The sequence below is a fragment of the Sinohyriopsis cumingii genome, unplaced genomic scaffold (genome assembly GCF_028554795.1).
Source record: "Sinohyriopsis cumingii isolate HCF-2022 unplaced genomic scaffold, ASM2855479v2 utg000624l, whole genome shotgun sequence".
Lineage (NCBI taxonomy): Eukaryota > Metazoa > Mollusca > Bivalvia > Unionida > Unionidae > Sinohyriopsis > Sinohyriopsis cumingii.
Window position 1 is genome coordinate 2,326,952 of NW_028315919.1, and position 15,857 is coordinate 2,342,808.

The 15,857-nt window shown below is 35.9% G+C and overlaps 1 protein-coding gene across 2 annotated transcripts in view; it reads right to left on the minus strand.

Moving 5' to 3' along the window:
- Positions 1–15,857, minus strand: part of LOC149773607 (E3 ubiquitin-protein ligase rnf213-alpha-like) — a 371,427-nt gene that overhangs the window by 129,544 nt on the left and 226,026 nt on the right. For both annotated transcript variants that reach the window (XM_089946359.1, XM_089946358.1), the window contains exons 61-64: positions 11,735–12,081; positions 9,174–9,334; positions 8,023–8,244; positions 6,143–6,336 (exon numbers count right to left, since the gene is read on the minus strand). In XM_089946359.1, the coding sequence (XP_089802485.1) occupies positions 6,143–6,336; positions 8,023–8,244; positions 9,174–9,334; positions 11,735–12,081 (924 nt within the window). The remainder of the gene's footprint in view (positions 1–6,142; positions 6,337–8,022; positions 8,245–9,173; positions 9,335–11,734; positions 12,082–15,857) is intronic.

Genomic DNA, 15,857 nt, shown 5'->3' on the forward strand with positions numbered 1-15,857 from the left:
ACAAAGCACAGTAAATGAGTTTTAAGGAGATAAATCCCTTTCACCAGAGATGGTCCTGGCTCTAGTCTACTAATCTACATGAAGCCTTATGTCAGGTATGGACCAGGGGTTAGCAGCACATGGTCAATGCTTGGACAGGGTTTAATGACAAATTTTACTCCTGCAAATCTAGAAGAAACCGAATAACCTGAACAACCTGGGACTTCAAGGTAGCCTGTTGTATTGTTCAGGCTGAATTGAGCCCTTTGGGATGCAAGGTATCTGAGGTTAAAACTGGAGAAAGTCATCTCTGACTTCCATTCCCACAATTTTAGAGATATTAATTAGCAAATAGATGTGCTTGAATGCTATGCAAACAAAGAATGCCCAAACCTTGTGAATCAAAATGGATAATAAATTCATTTGGTTGTTGGTTAGTTCTTTGTAGATAGATTATCTGATCAAGAATTATGAGGCTTGTGTGCAGAAATATCTTGTATGTCTTTGAGATCTCTGTCTTCTGTTCAGCTCAGTCTGTCTCAGGTAAAACTTTAGTGCTATTAATTGGAATCATGCAGATGTCTCAAGGAAGATGGGTCCAAAGTGTGTGATTACAAGACAAAACACTGATTTCTTGTGAGAGGGAGCCTGTTCTTAGTAATAAATGCCAGTTCTATCCTGAGAAAAACAGAACCTTGTTGCAGAAATGATGATGGATGAGATCAACCAATACGGTGTGAATTTCACTGAATTGGCCTGCCACAGCTAGTCTTGTGTGAAAGAGTCTGTGAGGTTTAGATACTGGCACAAAGGGGACCTTGTACTGCTACATCAAAACCCATAGTAAGTTTCATTTTGAATGAAGGGTCAAGGCCTTCGGTCAAGAAAAATCAATATTGACTTGAAGGTTGGCAAGGTCTTTGTTCTGTGCTAAGCCAATTCCTTTATGAAATTGCAGACATTTACTGTAATCAGATCTAACTTGAGAAGCCAGAGGAAGTTAGATATTTGTGGTACTGAAACTGTACAGGATTGGATATGTCTGTGCTTCCACCACTTGGAGAAAACTCCTGCCTCAAAGCTTTCTCAGTGGTGGGTCCTCTTGTCCAAGCAGTTCTGCTCATGACTTGTTTGGAGAACAGTTTCTTTTCAAGGGTTTGCTTGGCACAAGCCAGTCAAGCAGGTTCAATACCTCTGGGTCCCAATGGAAATATTGCACATACAGTCAAAAGAGCAGGCAAGGAAAACATAGGATTTTCTATGGAATCTCTTTGCCTGATTCAGAAGGTTGTTAATCAATATTTTCCATACTTGAGGGGAACAAGTAGGAATTTAGCTGGCACTCAAATTCTCTCACTTTCTTCAAGACTTTGAGTATTAAAGAGTTTGGGGAAAGGTGTATTCTTAAAACCATTCTAGTTCTGGAAATAGGCATTCACTGCCCAGGCTTACATATCTGGGACTGGCTTGATCAAGGTTAGAACTCGGTGTTCTGTTTTGTCACAAAGAGGTCCACAGAAGGTCAACTCCAGATGGTCAAATATCACTGAAAATCAAAGCTTGAACTGGCCATTCTATGTGAACTTGTCAATTCTGCTGGGATAATGTCTCTGTTAGGATGCTGAAGCTGCCTGGAATGTGGCAGATTTGAATGTGATTTAACAACAATGATACCACCTGAGAAAGAGAAAAAGGGTTGCACAGGTCAGGGAACATGGTTCTGCTTTACCCTCTGATTAACTTATGACAGTTGAGTTGTCAGACACAATGAGACACTTTTTCCATACAACATCTATTACAACTGAAAGGCCTCCACTATGGCTTATGAAATCTGTATGCATGTCATGCTCCAAAAATGGCCAAAACTTACTCACTTCCTGATAGAAGGTCACCCACAGTCCATCCACTTAGTAAATGGTGTTGTGAACCCACGATGATGTCTCTATTCTGATCTTGGATACCTCAATAAGTTGGTTGGTGTTCATAGTAAAATCTCATCAAGTTTCCATTGCAAACAATCCCTAATGTGCTTTTCATAAAGAGAGTATTTTTTTCTCACTACAGAGTGATTTGACTTTGTATGGGTCTCTCAGAGGGCATATGAAGGAAGACTCTTGACACTGGGTGGGGGTGAGGGAGGGTATTGAACCTGAACTGGAGGCCATGTGAGACAATTTGCAAGACCCATGGGTTGCAGTTTCTCCCATTCCTTGCTGAATTTACACAGGAAACCAGGAGTGAGCTCTGGAATGCAGGCCTTCTGCAATGTTTATTTCTTTGGCAACCTGTTCCTAAACCTCCTCTGTATAATCATGGAAAGACTCAAAAATAACAGTTGTGAAATAAAAATGAGCATCTTCTGTTGGTGTAATTCAGGATAGGAATGCATGTCATGTGGAGATGATGGTAATCTGTAACAGAACCTGGGTTAGAAATGGTGCCACCTAGTGCCCAACACTGCATCTAGAGTCTGGGGCTGGGTTCCCACACCGAATACTGTAGATATGGATTACTATAGCTGTGTTAAGCATATGGTGATGAAACATCCAGGACCAGTTTAGGTGAGCCACCGTACATAGACAAAGCTAAATACTAGTTTTGTTCCGAGTGGGTGGAAAGAACAAGTTTGATACGATGTAGGAATGTCAAGGCTGTCAGGCTAAGAATATGCTCCTACACCAATATCAATGTGGATTGATATTTATTACATATCCCCTTTTTATTCACACATTATTTTTAGAAGTTTTTAATGTATACTTTTAAGTAAATAAATTAGGTATTTGGTGTTTCATTAAAGATATTGTACAGCCCTCAACATGTACACATATCCAGCCATGATAAGCCTGTACATGTACTGTGGCAGTCGCAGCATCAGCCTGTCTGCATTACAGATATGTATTTACTATTTAGCTTGGACTCTTTTAAGATGTTGTATGGGATATATGAAGATGTTGTATGGGATTTATGAAGATGTTGTATGGGATATATGAAGATGTTGTATGGGATATATGAAGATGTTGTATGGAATTTATAAAGATGTTGTATGGGATATATGAATATGTTGTATGGGATATATGAAGATGTTGTATGGGATTTATGAAGATGTTGTATGGGATTTATGAAGATGTTGTATGGGATATATGAAGATGTTGTATGGGATTTATTCTGCAGTCACTAGCAAGTGAATTTTTTCCTTTCTTCTGAAATGAAACATTGGTTCTGAACCACTAAGTAACCCCTTTTCTTACTGTAGAGACACTCACTTCCAAGCAAATTTCAGGTGTGCAATAAAGAATTACAGACTGAATATGTGTTTAAAATGCCTGATCAGCCATGTAATATTAAATGGTTACGTAATAAAATGAGCCATGTAAGAATAAATGGTTATGTAATAAAATCAGCCATGTAAGATTAAATGGTTATGTAATAAAATCAGCCATGTAAGATTAAATGGTTATGTAATAAAATCAGCCAAGTAAGATTAAATGGTTATGTAATAAAATCAGCCATGTAAGATTAAATGGTTATGTAATAAAATCAGCCAAGTAAGATTAAATGGTTATGTAATAAAATCAGCCATGTAAGATTAAATGGTTATGTAATAAAATCAGCCATGTAAGATTAAATGGTTATGTAATAAAATCAGCCATGTAAGATTAAATGGTTATGTAATAAAATCAGCCAAGTAAGATTAAATGGTTATGTAATAAAATGGCAATACAGGCCCGGTACTGTGTGCAGTATGGGTTTGTGATACTGTGTGTAACAGTGGGATTTTAATAGTCTGGTAGGTCCATGATGGCATGAACTGCACAACCATATCCTGATATGGCAATCTCTCTGCCTCAAGTGACTTGCTCATGGGCAGCAATGCTGATAGCATCCACATCCATGCCAGAGTATTTATAAGCTCTCTGATTAGCCTGGGTCAACTGTGTGGCTGTGATTATTGCCCATCTTTTTTAAGACTAGTGAGGGCAAACATCAATCTTCACTTTAAATTTCTCACAAACCCCATATTTAATTTTGCCCACTGTTGTAGATACTCGAAACTGTATCAGAACAATGGCAACATATAGGCAAAATGGCAATATATAGGTAAAATTAGCTTGAGTGGGCTTGATATCACCTAACTGGCCTAAATAACCTAACCATTGACGATTTTACTAATCAAACTAATGCATAAGAAGAAGAGGTTCAAGTGTCGAGCCTGATATCGCTGTCATAGCCTAAATATTCCAACAGCTAACCATCTCAAATCTTGGTCTCATGCAGAGTTTTGTCATAAATATATATACTGTATAAATATGTATAAATCTTGCTCATAATCAAACTATTCCAAGAACTTAATGATATAGGACTATTCAACAACTAGACTGATTAGTTAGATTAGTGTGTTCAGAACATGAGCAAATCTGAGGCAAGATCATCTCTTTATTAGTGTAGATCTCGCTTGTTCATCACAGCCGCCATTTGCTCCACAAGATATAGCCCAAATAAAGTGCCAAAAGTGTCATTAAAAACTAAAACAAAAACCACAATCACAAACTAGTCTGAGCTCAGTCAATTTCACTCATTACAGAACCAAAGACCATGATGTGGTTACTTAAAGGTTTGAGTAAAACCTGACTGAAATTCAGCAAATCAGATTAAAGATTAACTCAGACATTAGATTAGATTTTACTTCAAATCAACTCCATCCAACATCTGGATAACATATATAACTATCAAACAAATCTAAAACTAGTGCCAAGCCCAGCCAATGGGATTCAAGATCAGCTCATTAATATGCAAGTTGGCATGATCACTCAACATATAACCAGAACTATGGCCTGCATGATTAGGAACAAGTTCAGCCAATCAGATGCACAATGACCTCCTTAATGACCTTACATTAGCTGGATCCCATACATTATTACTCCCTTCCAAGATACGGATAAGTTATATTAAGTCAGATTATAGTCATGGTCTTCATAGAGACAATAATCAGTTGCTGATGGATGGATGGACAATACACAACCAATGCTGGGTCTTACTACAAGCTCATTTGGCCTTACTGCTAGGTGAGCTAAAAAAGGCTGTATAATGAAATGAATTGTCAGTACTGTAGACACAGATTAAGACTGCACTGACAAGATTACTGTGTAACAAAGAAAATTGTAAAATATAGAAAAAGAAATATCAAAACTACTTTCAAAAGAAACTTTCCTAAAATATCCAGAATTTGTCAGACCATGGGTGACTGATGAAAACAGGCTGTACAGTATCATATAAAAATGTTTAAGTGACTATAAACAACACTATTTTGGTGTGTCAAAAACTAGTCTTAGACTCTGATGATGATAAATCTTGTATTTCCTGTTAAATCAAAATGGGATGATAAATGGGGTCTCCACAGTGGTAACAAACTCAGCTATTCAGATGGATGATCACTGTATTAATATGCAGAAATCTTGTTCATTGTTGAATTTGTCTGAGATTATGATGATTTAAGTTTCTTTTCCAAGTTTTATAAAAATTTAATGAGAACTATGGCCTCCAAAATTAGAAACAAGTTCAGCCAATCAGATGCAAATGACCTCCTTACTATATAGGGATCCCTGGTACATTTTTAATCTTTTCCAAGGCACTGATAAGTTATATTCCAAATCTGATTAAAGTCATAATATATATGGTCTACAGAGCGGCAACAGTCAATCTGCTGATGGACTGATGAACGGAAGGATAATGCATAACTGCTGGGTCATACCACAAGCTCACTTGACCTTACAGCTTTTAAGGTGAGCTAATATGGTTGTATAATGAAATGAATATTCAGTACTGTAGACCTCACTCCTAGGGCAGTCAAGATGGAACTGATTAGATTGTTGTATAACAAAGTTAGACAAATGCAAAATATAGAAAAAGAGATAGCTGACTGCCCTTCAAAAGTGACTTTCCTAACAAAAACCAGAATTTTTCAGAGCACAGGTGACTGGTAAAGACAAGTTATACCGTATAAGATAAAAAAGTTTAAGTAAGTGACTACAAACAAAACTATTCTGTGCATCAAAAACTAGTCTGGCATGAAATTAAACTGGTCTTGTCATAATTCATACAATAACTGTAAACTTGCACCAAAGAAGTCTAGCTATAAAAAAATATTCAAGACACGTATACTTACTTTGCTTGTAAAACAGCTTGATCCACTCTAGTTCCACTGAATGTGGAGTTAAGATCAAGTCCTTTTTCTACAACAGGGCGATAGTTGCAAATCTTCTGCAGCCATTCAAGACGACTGCCGGCATTGTTCAGGTAGTTTCTGTCTGGAGGACTGAGCTGCTCAATAAGCAGGCATAATCCAAGGATGGCAAGCGTCTAGGAAACAAAAATTATACATGGAATTAATGAAAATGCTGCTAACCTTGTTATCACTATTTACTAGACTTTTATATTTTAACACAGTTTTTGGATATATCTAAAGAATACCTTGAAAGATATCACGAGTAACTTCGGTTTTCACTGCAAGTCTTCTAGTGAAAACCCTATTTAGATACAAACATCCGTTCAGTTGAGGTAGCGCTAAACATGATTTTCAAGATTTAGGACCAATAAATATAATGTCAGCAGAACCTTAATGGCCTATACCATTTTCAGTTAGAGTGAACTAGACATCATAAAAAATCTTTCTGTGACCCCCCATATCAATATAACTATCCATTTAGGATGGGTAAAATAAAAAGATTTTATTCCAAAAATATAATCAAGGAAATGCAAATTGTGATTATTTCAGTAGACAGAAATTATCCAATCCAGTGCACTGTAATAATTAAGAGTAATTCATGACAATCATAAATAAAGCAAGCTGAATACAAACTGAATTTGGATTTTGTTTAATAACTGATTAAAAAGATTGAAAGTATATTTGTATGTCCCACTATGACAGTTGTAAGAGCATATGGTGTTACCCTTGCCTGTCCTTAAAACCAGAACTGAGTTTTGCATTTATACCATTTCAAACAATGTTGAGGGGCATTGCATTTATAAAAATATTTCAAGTTTGTTATGTCTACTTGGTGTGTGTGTGTGGTTGTGTGTGGTGACGATATTTGAAAATACTATGTTCAGGAGCTAGTTTTGTTTGAAGTCCATTCAATTCATCAAAGAATACTGGTACATTTTGTACAAATTGATTCAAAATTTAATTACCAGTCATCTACTACAGGCTTGTTGCTCTCGAAAAGTTATTCTCAACTGTATACTGTTGCTTACTTTAATCCCAAACACAGACCATAAAATCAAAATGTGTCAAGTCTCAACAACCTGCCACCACTGCCTGGGTCACTGGCAGGTATGCTCCTATCAATGAAGTGCAGTGAATCCATTCATTACTGATCAGGGCCCCGAGTGGCCGAGTGGTCTAAAGCGCTCTCCGTTACCGATCACTGCCATCTCACCTCTGTCTGCGTGGGTTTGAGTCTCAGATTCAGCTAATGTGGGTATGTGAGAAAGCTTGCCAGTAGCTTCCTGTGGGGCGGTGGTTCTTTCTGGGGTTTTCGCCCCGAGTTCTTCCTACACCGTTAATGCTGGCCGCCATGTATAGCCTATCATGTCCTGAAAAATGGCGTTGAACCCTACAACAACAACAACATTACTGATCAATGTGCACTACTTTTTTTATTACCATATATTCTCACTTACATGTGAAATCCAACCGCAAAATTCACGGACCCAGATCTGTCCTTGCATAATGTGCCAACAGATCTGGGTCTGTGCAGTTTGTTAGCAGAAATCAGTAAAACAAAGAACATAGACCCTGATCTGCAGGCACATTATGCAACAGCAGATCAGAATCTTAGTTGTTTGCAGCTTGACCCAACTTATAAGTGAGTAAATATTAAATGAAGCTACTTACAAAAGTGCACTAAATCATTCACCATTGTGCACTACCTTACTGCAGAACAATGCCTTGTTCACTATACTGCACTGCATTGTGCCATATTGTGCACTAAAAAGCACTATGATTTAGGCATAATTGTACGTTTGCACCAATTCAACACTTACAAATTGATCTGACACTAGTAGAAAATGATCTGGATTTTCCTTCTGCATTCTCCTGATGGCTGCAGCACACTCAGGCCACACTTGATTTATGCTCCGGAAATACCGAAGGTGTTGAACAATCTTGCTGTGACTCTCATGGATCGAGACAAGCCTAGTTAAGATGTTAGGGGTGTTATCCTCCAGCAGCATGACAGATGTCTTCATGATAGCATTGTGCACCAGCTAAAAATTGAGTTTGATATGACTGGATCATTATTTTCTTTTTTAAATTATAGGATGCCTGCAAGTACCTTAGACACAAATGACTGGAAGTGATATATTAAGCAAAATTTGTGGTACAGGCACCAGTTTATGAAAATGTTCATAAATAAACAAAAAAGATAATTTGTAAATGATTGGTGAGAATTTTAGAAAGTGCAGAAACAATAGTAAAAAATATAGAAAACAATTTGGTAGCTGAACCATCAATTTACCACTGAACAATCCTGTGATTAGACATGTACTATTAAATAGTTTTAATTTAGTGACCTATACAATTTTCATTCCACTTCTTTATATATCCAATTAATGTTACATTTCATTGGGTTGCCTGAATTTTAACATATGATATTTGCACTAAGTATGAACATTGCCTTTCACTTTCAGAAATATTAATGCTTTAAGTTTATTTTAGAATCACAAGTCAACATTGCACGACCTTGTATGGATGCTTATCAGACATTCTTACAACAAGCTTGATTTCAATTCAATTGTAAATGTAATATTTCTAAGAAATAAGCATTCAGTCTGAATGATCATACTCAAACGAAAAATTTATTTTCATAAATCGTATGAAGCAACCAAAAGAACTGCATAATACCGCATTTATTTTTCAATCAGTGTCTGTCAAAAACAACTGGGCTGCATTTAATTAGGTATACATAATATGGAGAAATCTGCACATTCATTCACTTGCTCTACCAGACAGGTTATTAATTTACAGGAAAAACAACAAAAACAGACGAGACAGGTAGCCGACAGCAGAGAATACAAAGTTTTTTCTCTGAGTTACATAATCCTAAACAGAATGTGTTTAATGGCAGGTGACTGCCTTCTGCCATATCGTTTCAAAATGATAACCTGCATTACTGCAGACCTCTATGAACACTCACTTCATGTTCCACAGGTGACTGGGCATGATAGACAATGTAGGTAAAATCTTGAGCATACAGGTAACCAATGTCTTCTGAAGAAACACTATCCAGCATCTCAAGCTGTTGTCCTAGTTTGGTCTCCTTTACCAGACTTACAATTTTCTCCATATTCAAGTGCACTGGAAAAAGAACACAACAACTGTGCTAAAAGAATTTTTTTAACTGAACTTATTTTATTTACAAAATTAAAAAGTTTCTAGAAGAAGAAATGATAATGGATGACATTCTTGATTTAGATAATGAGGGACATCATACAAAAGTTTTAAAATTTTATCATGAAATTCGTAATTCAGACAATGTAACAAAAGTAGATTTAATATAGCAAGCTTATCACTGTACTGAATAAACCATATTTCAGTAAAATCAGTCCCCGAAACTGTTCTGATACCAATGGATGGTTTAGGTATGATCTCACCCATTCATTTCATCATGCAGTTGGTGCAGACAAATCTGTCTGCAAGACATCAGTGTACATTTTACTCACCACTATTTTTCGCAATATAAAAAGAATACTTCTGTATCAAATTCTATGTTTGACAACTTGTAAATCTATGTGATATAACACAACCCTACCTCTTTTGGCCATTTTGAATTTCATGGATTCATTTGGCTGTTCCATCAGATACAGCAACTAATCAGATGTGACCGTCACTCATTTGTTTATATACAAGTTTTGAATGCTTTGGTTATGTCAATACATCAAGCCTTCATGGATCTTGTCAAGTGATTGTCACATGCATGTTGGAATGATGAATTGGTACATATATGATTATCTCAAATTACCCAATATAGTGGATTTCTACCCAGTTCATTTAACACATGATTAGACAAAAGCAAAATTTAATCAGAAAATGGCAGATAATATTTATTCATTTTGTGGTGTTGACCTGAGTGCTAATCCATGGAGGACTGGGTAAGTCATATGCCCAAAACAAATGAAACTTTCATTTGAGTGAATGAACAAAGATACATTTGATTGGTTGGTTATCTAATGGAACTGCTTGGTAAAGCCATGAAATTTCAAACTGCCACAGGAGGTAGGGTTGTGTTTTTCCATATGGAGTTACAAGTCATCAAACAGGATATGATCTAGAAATATTCTGTATGTATCAACAAAAGAACTCTTTGAACAACTTTAATTCAAGAGTTATGAGAAATACCAGTGTCTACAATTTCCACTGGTTAGTTGAATGACCCAAACTCTCCATCAAAATCAGTACAGGTTTCAGAGCTGATTTATCAGGCTATAAATGCCATATAGGAAAGCTAATGTAATTTACCACATCAATAAGAGTACAGGTTTCAGGCTGATTTATCAGGCTATAAATGCCATATAGGAAAGCTAATGTAATTTACCACATTTACAACTTATAATATAGTTAAGAAAATATACACATGTAAGATTCTAAATTTTGATAGGAAGAAAGGTAATACTAAATTCCATCACTTCACAATAAACATCACAATCAGACAAAGAAGCCAGGGTAGCCCAGTTCATAGAATATTGGATTTGCAATACAAGGGTTGCAGGTTCAATACCATATAATGACATTGCTGCCTTATTTGGAAACATAGACAGATCATAAGTAAATAAGGTATGCATTGAGAATGTATCACAGAATATCCAAATATGGCATAGCAAGCCTTTTTTGGAAAATGAATAACCTCGTGAATCTTGTGTTGTCTGTCATGGTGGACAAGGTACAGTTAGCGTAAACATTCCAATATAATTTACCAGATATAGATTTAATAACATTATCATAAGTCAAACTTCCTGAAAAACACAACTCTACTTTGGTAGTAGATTTTAAATGCAGTCATCTTTTTGTCTTTGATAATAGTTTTATTTGTCCATTGTAGTATAGGATCAGATGGTGGAGGTTATGACATCAAAGCTAACACAACATAAGCATTATGTATAAACATTTTGCTACATTTAATCAATTGGGAATGCATAATGAAAACGAATGTCATAATAATTAATACACATTTCATCTAATTTTTACTTAACAAGAATGAACACCAGCTGAAATTGTATTCTTTATAATAAGTATTTATGCTTTTACTGCAGCATTGGGATTTCAATAAATTTAACATGAAAATGTCACAGCTATAAATATAAGACAAACATGCGTGATGAGTTTTATTTACAGTTTATAAAACATGGAAAAGAAGTCTTTAGTATTTCATTTATCAACATCAAGAACTTATTGTGTAGAGCAACTTAAAAACTGGTTTGAAAAGGCCCTTTACTCCAAAGACATTTGAAAGTTTAATCAGGTCAAGGTCATTTTGATAAACATGCCTATAAAATTTCATCTATCTAAGGTAGGCACTTTATATGAAATTGTGCAAGGTAGCCAAGGATAAATATATGAAGAGATGAAATGGACAGACAAGTCAATACACAAATAGTTGAGACCTGAGCCAATTAATATGACCCCACAGCAAATGCAGTGAAGGCATGATAATGAACACATATTGCTTTTAAATATAGTAATATCATACAATTTTCTTACCTTCATTTTCTTCTTGACTTTCTTGGGCAGTTCTCCAGATGCTATCTATCTGCTCATAAATCAACCAGGAGAAGGGCATCACTCCAGTAAACATTTGACCTTCACACCCTGTTGTCTTGACAACAACCTCATTCAGCTCCTGCTGCCTGGTAGGAGACTGAAGGTCAGAGTACTGTAGTTGAATGGCACCTGGGGTGTTGAGAATCTGAAGCCATAACTGGGCTTTCCAGTCACCAGAAGTGATATGACCATGTATAATGTCCAGATTATGGTTTGTATCGATGTGGGCAATAATTCCAGCAAGTATTGGTGAGATCTTGGATTCAAGATATTGGACGCAAGCTCGTCTGGAAAGAAAAGGACAAAATAGAGTGGTGATACAAAATGATATGAAAATAAAGCCAAACTGAGAATTCCAATTTATCAAAAGTATCCCAAAAATATAAAGTTACAAACTGGCATGTATCTCTTTATGTAGCCATTGTGGTCAAGCTCCATATGGCCAATGTGCCCCAGGTGACCAAGTGGTCTAAGGTGCTTGCCTTTGCAGATCACTTACATCTTACTTATGTCTGAGTGGGTTCAAGTTTTGGCTCCACCAATGTAGTTATGTGAGAAAGCTTGTCTGGACCTTCCTGCAGGTTAGTGTTTCTTCCCAGGGTTTTCCTCCACCATATATATTGGCTACCATTTATTACATGCTGAAAAGTGACATTAAATGGAAATAAACAAACAATCCATACAGTCACATACAGGATATATCAGCTACCATATATATGGTGACTGGACAATAAACAAAACAAGGGCAACTGAAAAATCTAATACATGTTGCCTCCCCCAGATGTGTCTACAGGCTAATGCCACAATTCTTCTATTCAAAAGTTTATAAGAACATGCCCACTTGAGATTTTTCACATTTGCCCAGCACCCAAACACATGAATAGCTGGCCAAGAAATCTGGGACAGCAGGATGCTTTCTGTTGAAATTTCAACAGATGCTATTGATTGTATATGTAATAAAACCACAGATTTAAGGTTCCTGTTTTTGTATCTCTTTCCAAATTGATGGCTCATTAACATCATTTGTCCAATACTGAAAGGCCTTTATGCCATGATGCTTTCAGTCAAAATTGCTCAACTTCTGCTGTGTATGTGATTTTTAAAATAAAGTTCTTTGAATTTTTTTTTTTAATAACTTTTAGCAGCGTGGGCATTATTTGATGGAAATTCGGCGTTTTTTGTGAAAATTGTAAAAGGAATTCAAGCAGCGTATAAAAATCACCAAAAAATCCTGCAAGCCCACAGGACAAATAACCAGAAAATGCTACTGGTCTTGTGCATAACAAACTGGCACTACATTTTATCATACAAGAAGAGAAATAGTAAATTCAGATAGTCATCTGTACTAGCTCTTAGTAAGGTTATTTATATGGAAATGTCTATTTGCATGGCCACCATGTACCAACTATTCAAAAAGACTATTCACATGGCTAACTTGTGCCTACAACAAACAACAAAAGACTATCCACACAGTGAATGGTGAATGCATTGAGACTGAGTCCAAAATGTTCCACATGCAGACACTGATAATCAGCAGAAGCACGTGTCATCAGACATCGCTTAGATGCAGAATAGTCTTTATTTGGAGTTAAAACCATTATATGAAGACAGATTAAATGTAAGTTATTTATTTTTTCATCTAATCCAGATTCATCAGAAATAAGTCACCATTATTTTATTTTCACTTAGTTTATTTTTTTTTAATATCATAAAAATATAAAATATGTAGATTAAATTTACTCAGTATGCCTAAATATCCAACTGGCCTGATGGATTGGCTGCTCATTTTTGTCCCAGTCTGCCATAAAATTGTCTGGCATTGAACCACTGGCTGGTGGCAAACTTGCATGGAAAGATAATTACATGTACTTTCAAACTGGGTAAAATGCTGATGAAAGGTGTTTGAAAAGTGGTCTGTTTTTCTAATGGTGGCCAAATCTGATGGTGAACTGGTATTAACTGTACAAGTCTGAAAGTGCATCATGCCAAAATGTTTATGTCAAATTTGGTCAAGCTGTTTGCTGAGCAGTTTTGAAGATCAATCGGTTCAAGTTTTTTCTATTTTTAGTAACTGCAGCCATATCTGATAGTGGATCATCATTATCTGTATAAATTTCAACTCCCTTTAAGTCAATATACTTTCTGTCCAATTTGATCAAATTCTGCTTTTTTAAGAAATAAAACATTGAAAAGTTTTTCCTGAAAGCATCGGTAAATCAAACTGAGAAAAAAAAAAGAAATTGTGCAAATTAATATACACATCTTCTAATGATGACCATAATATGTACTAAGTTTCACAGCAATGCACTGAAAACTTTTAGCTCAGTTGCAATCATAAAAGTTTAGCATACAGCAATAACTTTTAGAAGAATTGTGGGGGCAAAGTGATTTATCACTATGTGAATCTTCAGATTATGGCTAAAGAGGTTTCATAGCAATCCATTATCTAGGCCTCTGTGTGTGTGTGATTTGGATTTTTAACGTAGCTTTAACAATTTTTCAGTCATATCCTTACGATGTCTGCAGCGTGACAGTTTATAGTGATGCCTAGCACTGGGGCATCATGCCGTTGACATTTAACATGATGTCCAACCCAGTTCCATTATCCTGACACCAGCCCAACCAGTCCTAACACTAACTCTTAATGCTGAGCGCCAAGCGAGGCAGCTGTTAGTACCATTTTTGTAAGTCTTTGGTATGACTTGGCCTGGGATCGAACCCATGACCTTCTGCATCTGAGGCAGACATTCTAACCTAGTCCATAGGCCACCAGAGCAGTTTGCAGGTTTATGTAATACTGTAAGAACAAAAATGCCAACATTAACTATCTCCCAACTATTATATCATGTAGATTGTACTTATTTTATAACAGTCTGAACAAGAGGTCCATATGGGCCTGGTACTGCTCAACTGCTTAAGTACACTTAACATTATTGATAATTTCACTGAGCTGGCTTATGTAGTATTGTAAGAACACAGCCTGTGTAAACAATCACCTAAACTTTAGATCATGTTGATTTTACCTATTTTAGTTTAACCTAGATCAATGTTGATTTTACCTATTTTAGTTTAACCTAGATCATGTTGATTTTACCTATTTTAGTTTAACCTAGATCATGTTGATTTTACCTATTTTAGTTTAACCTAGATCATGTTGATTTTACCTATTTTAGTTTAACCTAGATCAATGTTGATTTTACCTATTTTAGTTTAACCTAGATCATGTTGATTTTACCTATTTTAGTTTAACCTAGATCTTGTTGATTTTACCTATTTTAGTTTAACCTAGATCATGTTGATTTTACCTATTTTAATCTAACCTAGGTCATGCTGATTTTACCTGTTTTAGTTTAACCTAGTAACAAATGGTACTAATCATTGTTTCCCTTCTCATAATCAGAGCAGTCCATAATACTGATGCTAATAACCCATTTAATACACTTTAAAAACAAAAGAAAAATTTTTGGAGTGGCAGCAAGGTCAATTAGATGCAAAGTACTTCATTATTATACACATATCTAATGTAATATGGAACCTATGACAATAAGATTAAGGTAGAGCAACATCCTATCAGAATTCATTCTGTAGAGTGTTAATGTATGCATGGCCAATCAGATACAAGATTACCTCATTAATATGCAGATCTTGCTCAAAATCAAACTTATCAAGCATCTTGATAAAATATGATTAATAACAAGTTTGATCAAACTCTGATTAGAAATGTTGTTGTTGTTGTAGGGTTTATCGCCATTTTTCAGCATAAGATAGGCTATACATGGTGGTCTGTATAACTGGTGGAGGAAGAACCCTGGAAAACTCTGGGAAGAACCTCTGACCCATGAGAAGCTACTGGCAGGCTTTCTCACATGCCCACGTTAGCCAAGCCTGAGACTTGAACCCATGCAGTCAGAGGTGAAATGGCAGTGATCTGGAATGGTGAGAGCTTTAGACCACTCTGCCACTCGGGGCCCCCTGATTAGAAATATTGTTGCTACATTGTTGACATGATCAACCAATTGGAAAGATTAAGATCATGTCATTATCATGCATAAATTTCACTCAG